This window comes from Astyanax mexicanus, chromosome 17 (assembly GCF_023375975.1).
Source record: "Astyanax mexicanus isolate ESR-SI-001 chromosome 17, AstMex3_surface, whole genome shotgun sequence".
NCBI lineage: Eukaryota > Metazoa > Chordata > Actinopteri > Characiformes > Acestrorhamphidae > Astyanax > Astyanax mexicanus.
The window spans coordinates 20,465,653-20,474,279 of record NC_064424.1 but is presented as its reverse complement, the minus strand read 5'-3'; the positions used below and the strand labels follow the sequence as shown (position 1 = coordinate 20,474,279).

Sequence of the window (8,627 nt, the reverse complement as noted above, 5' to 3'; positions counted from 1 at the left end):
CCTAATTTTACTAATACATATGTTAAAATATTTTTTATAACCTCTTTATCACATGTTTGATCAGCCAAAATAATAAAAACAAGTCAACAAGTGAATATAATTCATTTTCTGGTTACTATGGCATCTGTTAGGGATTGAGACATGTTAGGCAGCAAGTGAACGATCAGTTTTTAAAGTGTTGGAGGCAGGGAAAATTGGTAGGTGTACTTTTGAAGTAATTTTGTGGTTGAGTTCTTCACAGTGCACTACGTGCTGTCTTGTAATCTGGAATCTTTTAGTGGTTGTGGTTTGCACATTACAGGTCTGATCAGTGTCACTGAGCCAAGAATTACAGGATTCAGGAGGAACCCACAACAAGTCTGGAACTTGTCACCTAGCTACAGCCACATTTTCAAACATCATCTGTCACCCATCTACTACATGCTTAAAATATATATTCAAATTCTTTTGTTATGTATTATTATGTGTTTTTGAGTGAGACAAAAGCTGTGTCTGAATCTGTGCCCTAATCACTATGCAATGCACTACTTTGAAGGACTTAACAATAGATTAAATTCTAAATACTGAGAAAACAGGACACTGATCTCTAAAACCGAACAGACAGATTTGGGACAGTTACCAGTGTGTAGACTACTATAGTCCGAAAAGAACCCGCAAGGACTGAGATGATGAAATTCTTGGAAAGGAGGCACATCACTCATGGATTGTCAATCAACTACATATCACTGGAAGTGCAGGCTGGTGGATGGGGGTAATAGTTCCCTGGAAGAGCATTCTACAAAGTAAAATATGTTGAAATGGACAAACACTATCTGAAATTATGAAGCGCTTAATTTCAGAGACCATGCCTTCGGATGAAGAGTTATGCAATCCAGTCATTGCTGGACACTGTTGTTAAAGTCAGCAGTCTATTAATGTATACATAGGCTCTAGTTTTTGTTATAAAAAAAATGATTGACAAGCATAAACAGGCCTTGAAGCATTTGAATTAATTTTGGCTCATGCAATAGTTCATAATCTGATAAGTGCGGAACACTAGGATTTGTCTGTAATCCAATAAGATAAAGGGAAAAGAATCTGCTCATGGTGTGACCAGCATGCTGATCTGTCCTTCTGAAGGACTGGACTTCATCTGTGAAAAGATGCCATTTTGAGCATTACAAGATCTCACATTCTTATTCCAACCAATGATCAGTCTCCTCATTACAACATCTCTGACAGCAATTCTAGCAACCGTGTGTGTGAGACCTGTGTGAGAGTGATTAAACCTCAAGTGTCACGATACTGCATATTTACAGTTCATACAAAGCAAAGCCACCTAGAACTAAAATGCTTCTACTGTAGTGATGAAGTGAAGTGTATGTTTAAAACTGTCACAGATTAAAATGCAAAATGTACATTTGATGGTCTGAACTGAACTTATATAGCTTATAATTCCCGATATACATTAAAAAAATTAATTTTGTGGGAGTTTTTATGCACAGACTAGAAGCATAAATGGGCAATCATCAAAAATAAGATGTTAAATACTTTTGACCATTATCAAATTTATAAAACTTCAAAAACTACGCAAATAGCGCAGCGCGCTACGCAAATGGCGCGGCACCAACACAGCGCATCCTATTCATTTAAATAGAGATAGCCACTGCATGAGCGCAGTCGGCGGGAGTGTGATCACTGTTTTTATCTGTCCAACGGGGGGGGGGGGGGGGGAGGGGGGGAGGGGGGGAGGGGGTTGGGCGCGCAGGTTTTGTATCTGTATCTAACGGAGGGGTGGGTGCGCGCAGGTGAGAGCGTGTGAACTCGCTGAAATGCGTGTGTCAGTGTGACTTGAGAACACTGACTATAGATCACAGTGAGGTGGATTAAAAATCTTAAACTTATAATTGACTACACCTGTTGCTTTCCATTGAATTAAAAAAACATCTTTCTCTCAGATAAAGTAAACACAAGCGTGTTTCTGACTAAAATAAAAGCTTTTCAGGAGAGATATAAGTTATGTGTAAATATTTATAAGACAATACCCACATCACTTATCTAACCAGCCTGTACTGATTTCTGCCCCCCAATAATGCTTTCAATAACCTCTTGTAACCCCTGGGAGCCAGGGGTTACACTCTAATAGCCTTTAATAGTCTTCAGTAGCCTTTAAAAGACTTACCTGGCGGCCGTGGTGTGTCCACTAAACTCCGTAGTTATAAACATCCTGAGGTTAGCAGCGCGCTAACTGACCTGTTTATAATGTAATCCGAGCAGTGCCTCCGTGTCGGCTGTTCTAACCTGCTGCTGTTAGCTGCTTGGGCTGAAAGATGAACTGTAGTGAGCTGTATTATCCGGTTAGTGGGGTTAAAACCTTTATTTGTTTACAGAAACAGTAAAAACGGACTGGCTGAGCTCTGTAGCCCGTGGCTGGGCTGTACTGAAGTAGTGACTGAGTGAAGAGAGCGGGGCTTGTGCTGCTGCAGCTCCGACTAGTGGTTGGATGAAGAACTGCAGCTTCATGTAATGAGCAGTTTCACCAGCCATCCACACACAGCTCTGATAAACTGCTTGTTTTAATAGTGCACACTGTTGCTACCAAAAAAAGTCACTAGATGGCATTACCATATATATCTTAATAAATAATAATAATAATATTTATAATAATAATAATAATAATAATAATAATAATAATAATAAATATATTATTTAAATTTTATGAGGCATAAAATAATAACAAGAAAAAAAAACAAGAAAATCGAGAATCGAATCGAATCGTGACCCTCAAATCGAAAATGAAATCGAATCGAGGATTTAGAGAATCGTGACACCCCTAATATATATATATATATATATATATATATATACACGTGTATATATGTATATATATATTTTTTAAACAAAGCAAAGAAAACATTTATTTCAGTTTTATTTTCTTCTTCAGTAAATGGGGTTTAGGCTGAAAGGTGAGAGCAATACTTCTACTGTAGGCTGACTGAGTTTAAAAGATGTATAACTGGATTTTAAAAGCTTTACAAAATGTCTTTGTCGCTGAAACATTTTTTATATATCTTTGTGTTTAGGAAAAGAAAGCACTTTTCAGTATTAAAAATTGTGCTTTATAGGAACACTTTAATTTTGGTCTTACTCGGGAGCGCCCTCTCTGGTGGCCAAACAAACTCATGTGGGTATTCTCCCCTGTATTAGAGTTAATTTGTTTTTTTTTTGTTTTTTATCATTTAACAACTGTAACAATTTAAACACAATCAAACTCGTTTTATGTTTGCTAGATTACTCACCCAAGATGAAGAAAAGTAAATCCAAATTTAATCCACCAATCCACCCCTCCCCATCCTGACCCCCCCCCCCCCCCCCCCCACACACACACAAACACAGAACTAGTGCCAAATTTAAAAATAATTACTGCAAATGGAAAAAAAAAACTTTTTCATCCAACCGTTTTTTAAAATTGTATGGTGATGAAATGTAAAATGCTAATTCCAAAGGCAGAAGGTTGAGGACATTATGTTGATTCAGCGTTTCAACGTTGAATGTTTAAATTCTGAATGGTCCGTTCCCTTTGACTGGCATCCACATCGTTTGATTGTAGGTAATTATATTTACACCGTGTGCCAAAACAGACAATTCACGAATGCGCGCATCGCAGGGGCGTAGCAGCAATTTCTGGACCCTGTACACTCTCAATGTGAGTGGGCCCCTATCCATACCAGTACATTAGGAACGTGAGCGAAACAAATCTGGATTTTCATGGGCCCCTCTCCCCACTCGGGTCCTGGGTAGCCAGGTTCACTTTCCCCCCCACTACCACACCCATGCGCGCGTGTACGCCTATTTGCGTTTTTTTGCGCAGCTCCTCCATTTACGTAGGGACCTTATGCACGCTCTCATTGGTCTATAGGGTTTCTATATGTTGCAGGCGGAGGATATAGGCGAATCAGGGAGTATACCATGAAGTAATCTGATCTACACGCCATGTGGATAGGGAAAGGAGTCTTTCACAGGGAAAACTAATGTAAAGGGAAAAAATGCAATTAAGGACAAAAGCTTTGGGTCTATAGTGTCCTTGCTGAGGCGTGATGTGACGTTCTGGGTCACGTATAAACCAATAGGGTGTATGAATGGTATGTTTATACTTCTCATTGAAACACAATCAGTTTCACTCTTATTAGAAGTAAAGGATTAGAAGTAAAAAGTAATCTGAAAATCAATTAGCATAGAGTATTTTTTTTTCTGGCTCACCAGCTGGTCTTGAGCAAAAAGTTTTGGAGTGTGCATTATGGTATACATTGGAACCTCTGGCATACACCATCTGTACACTACGTTTTATGATACACTGTGGGTGTTTGATAGGGAGCCGTATAGGGAATAAAATATACGGTTAAGATTTCGTACATCACTAGAAAATAGCTGACATATCATATAGTGTATTATTTCTGTAAAAGGGAGCGATTCTGAACTCAGATCATTCTATAATTATGTCGGTTTTATCCCACAAACGAATTTCCCACCAGACAGCAGCATGTAAACATCCTATGATGTGGGATCCTCAAGTCAGGCACATCGAAATATTTGACGAAATATCCAACGCCCATGAGCGTGTAAATAATGGACAAATATTAAACATTAATGTGCTTTCTGTAAATTCATTTCAATAGTAATTCTCTTTTTAGACATCTGCATACTATGTATTATTAGCAATAATAGAAACTAAAAATAAAAAAGATACCCCTACATACTATATATTATTAAGCATTAAATAAATTAAAAATAAAACAATATGTTAAACAATATAAGTTTTTTCTTTTAAACCTCCCCCTATATACTATATATTATTGGGCATAAAATAAATTAAAAATAAAAAATTTACAAAAATACGATTTTTGATCTTTCCCTACATACTTTATATAATTGTTCATAAAAAAAATAAAAAAAATACTATACTATATAATATTATATAATATTGGGCATAAAAGAAAAAAATTCCAAACCCAGACAAATCACATTAAGGACGAAGAAACGTACCGCCCGCTTTAGGTCAGTCCATATTATTTTCAGTGTGTGTTTTGGGGGAAGTGGGTTTTGGTGGGGGGATGGGGGGTAGGTTTTGGTGTGACTGAATTCCAGCAGGAGCAATGGCGGCTGCAAGACCGCTTTTAAACTTTTCAGAGGTTTTAGAGGAGCTGTTCCGTAGTGATTCTGAGGTGGATCTGGAGAATAACTCTTCAGAGCAAGACTCTTTTGATTCAGATCAGGAGCGTTCAGATGCGTTTCACCTGTGAGTACAAATTCATTCATTCATTCATTCATTCATTCATTCATTCATTCATTTATTCATTCAGTAGCAGATAAATAACTGGTAAATTAGCTAGTGTTAGTTAACCTAGTAATTAATAAATATTTTGTAAAACAAAGTAAAAAAAAATAAAATTATATTAAGTTTTTTTTATTATACACTCATAAAACCATTGAATTGCTATGTTTTACACCAGATATCTACTGTATATTGAATTCTCCTAAGATTGATACACAATGCTATTTCTGGATTCCACATTTTATAGAGACCCCCTTAACAGGCCAGTATTTTGGTAATCAGGCAGTAATTTTCTGCCTGATATATCAAACCAACTTTACCAAGTTCTAAATCATGCATTACATCGTTTTACATTTTATTGATAATCTTAATTATAAGACAATAACTAAAACTGTCAGAAAATAATGAATAAAATCAGTATTTGTGATCTGAATTATTATTATTAGTTGGTGGAGTAGAGATTGAACGTGTTATCAAAGTGTCCTGTAGGAGTCTCCAAAGGCCTCAAAGATTTTAGAATGTAAATAACCAGAAAAAAAGGGTTTTGTATCACCTACACTACACTACATATTTAGCATGTTATATGTAAAAGCTTTATAATGTTGCTCATGTTTTAATGAGCCCTTTTATTAAATGATCAGCATGTGAAATCTTTTTATATTAACAGATGTAAATTTAACACACCATATATACAGTAGCAGTCAAGCGTTCCATATTTTTTCTCCCAAATTGTAAATGAAATCTGAAGTCATGCAGACTATGAAGGAACAAATAAGGAATCATGTAGTAAAATTAAAAGTGTTAACCCACTCAAACTTCCTTAGTGAAGCTTAGGTGGCTCTTATCTGGGGTGCTGTTAACTTGCAGTTTCTGAGGCTGGTATCTTTTGCTTTTCCTTTCCTGGGGTGGTCCTAATAAGGGCCAGTTTCATCATAATGTTTTTGATGGTCTTTGCAACTGCTTTGTTCTTTTCAGATTAACTGACCTTTTTTAAGTTTATTTTTCTTTACTTAGTTGAGTAGTTCTTGTCATAATATTGAAAACACTGATGCTCTCAAGCACATTAAGAGGGTAATGGAAGTTCAGCACTGCTGTTAACTGAAAGTCATTCCAGGTGAGTACTTTTATAAAGCTGACTAAGAAAATCCAGCCAAGATGTGCAGAGCTGTCATCAAAGCAAAGGGTGCCTACATTAAAGAATCTAAAATATAAAATATATTTTGGTTCGTTACTAAATGTTTTTCTTTATAGTTTGGAAGAATTTTAAATAATGAAAAAACACTAAATTTAAAGTGTGTTCAAACTTTTGACTGGTACTGTATATTATGGTCCAAATGTTTAAGATTAAATAATCTAATGTTATTTATTTATATATTTTAGGGAAGAAAGTGCTCCATCATCTGACTCCACACCCTCTACACCCTCTACCCCTTCCACCATTAGACGTAAACCCCCCACTAATATTCAACAGCCAAATGTGCTCTCTTCATTGTGTTCAAGTCCTTCCAAAAGACAGAGGAGATGCCTTGTGTATGAACAAGATCGGTGGCGCAGTAGAGATGAAGAAGATGTCACTCCAATTCTACACCCCTTTTCACCTGCCAGAACTCCTGGAGTACAGCTTGATAGCCACCAACAGTACACACCCCTCCAGCTGTTCCAGTTATTCATGAGTAGCTCAACAATCATAACCCTCTGCCAAAACACGAACAAATATGCAGCACAAAGACAGGAAAAAGGAATAAAGACACCATGGCATCCTGTGACTGACATGGAAATGTACCAGTTTTTAAGTGTGGTCATTTACTGTGGCCTTGTAAAACCATCCACGGTACGAGACCTGTGGAGAAAGGACAGACTCCACACCTTTCCATTCCCTGCTTCTGTAATTGCTGGTTACAGATATGAAGCAATCTTTTGGAATCTGCACATGAGTGACATCGAAGAGGATGTAAAGAATGACGGGCTAAAAGGCACCATCAAACACGATCGCCTTGGTCGTTTGAGGCCTCTCATGGATGACATTCAGATTGCATGCAAAGCTTATTACCAGCCTGATCAAAATCTGTCCATTGATGAGCGTATGGTAGCAACAAAGTCCCGTATTGGATTCAAACAATACATGAGGGACAAACCCATAAAGTGGGGTTTTAAGCTCTTTGTCCTAGCTGATTCTAAAAACGGCTACACCTGCGGCTTCAACATATATCAAGGCAAGTCTCCGTCACCTTCTGGAAAGGGCCTGGGCTATGATGCTGTGATGGACCTTTTGTCAGCTGCCTCTGTTGGTACAGGCTACCATATATATGTGGACAACTTTTACACCAGTTCCACTCTCTTCTGTGAACTACACAACATGAGGTTTGAGGCATGTGGCACCATCAGGGAGAGCTGCGTTGGCTACCCTAAACACAAAGAAAATGCTCTCCCAAAGAAAGCCAGCAGAGGGGACATCAGGTGGATCAGAGAAGGCCCACTACTCTATGTTAAGTGGATGGACACTCGTGAGGTCACAGTTTGCTCAACTATCCACAAAGCATATTGTGGATCAACAGTCCAGCGTCGAGTGAAAAGCAGAGATGGGACCTGGTCCTTGCAATCGGTCCCTGTCCCAGAACCAGTGAGGGCATACAACAGGTACATGGGGGGAGTCGATCTTTCTGATGCTCTCATCAAATACTTCAGCGTCACCCAAAAGACAATGAAGTGGTACAAGAAACTGTTTCTTCATTTTGTTGACATTGCTGTGGTGAACAGCTACGTCATTCATCGAGAGCTAAGTCTGGCCAAGCAACAAAAACCCCTCACCCAGAAGAAATTCAGAGAAGCCCTGTGCCTGCAGCTTGCGGACCTAGGGAGTGAAAGGGCCACAGAACCAGCAGCCTCTGAGCCAAAAATCAAGGAGGAGCCAATTGTACAGCCACTAGTGGAGGAGGCAAAGAAGAGGGGATGCTATCCTGTCCCAATAGTGGATCCCTCATTGGCAACTAAAAGAGAAAAATCATCAGTGGGACGGAGAAACTGTGCACTTTGTCTTCAAAAGAAGAAATACATGAAGACCATCTACAAGTGCAGGTCCTGTGATGTCCCTCTTTGTTTAATTGTAGACCGGCTTTGTTTTACTGAATGGCATGACATGAAAGATGTCAAAGTTGAACAGTGATCTGTCTGGGAGGATATGTAGGAAAAGGCTTTTTTTTTTATCTTGTTCTGATTTCGCACCTCATTTTAATAAAGACAAAACAAGAAGAGTACATTTCTGTGTATTTTTATTTTTGAAAGTGTGGAAGGTATCTTTCCCTACATTTCCCTATAC

At 38.1% G+C, this 8,627-nt stretch overlaps 1 protein-coding gene across 1 annotated transcript; it reads left to right on the top strand.

The window, feature by feature from the left end:
* Nucleotides 1-5,093: 5,093 nt before the first annotated feature.
* On the top strand, nucleotides 5,094-8,565 carry LOC103038461 (piggyBac transposable element-derived protein 4). The gene is made up of 2 exons (XM_007247083.4): nucleotides 5,094-5,275; nucleotides 6,692-8,565. The coding sequence occupies exons 1-2, from the start codon at nucleotides 5,133-5,135 to the stop codon at nucleotides 8,472-8,474; spliced, it is 1,926 nt and encodes a 641-aa protein (XP_007247145.3). The 5' UTR covers nucleotides 5,094-5,132; the 3' UTR covers nucleotides 8,475-8,565.
* The last annotated feature ends 62 nt before the right edge of the window (nucleotides 8,566-8,627 follow it).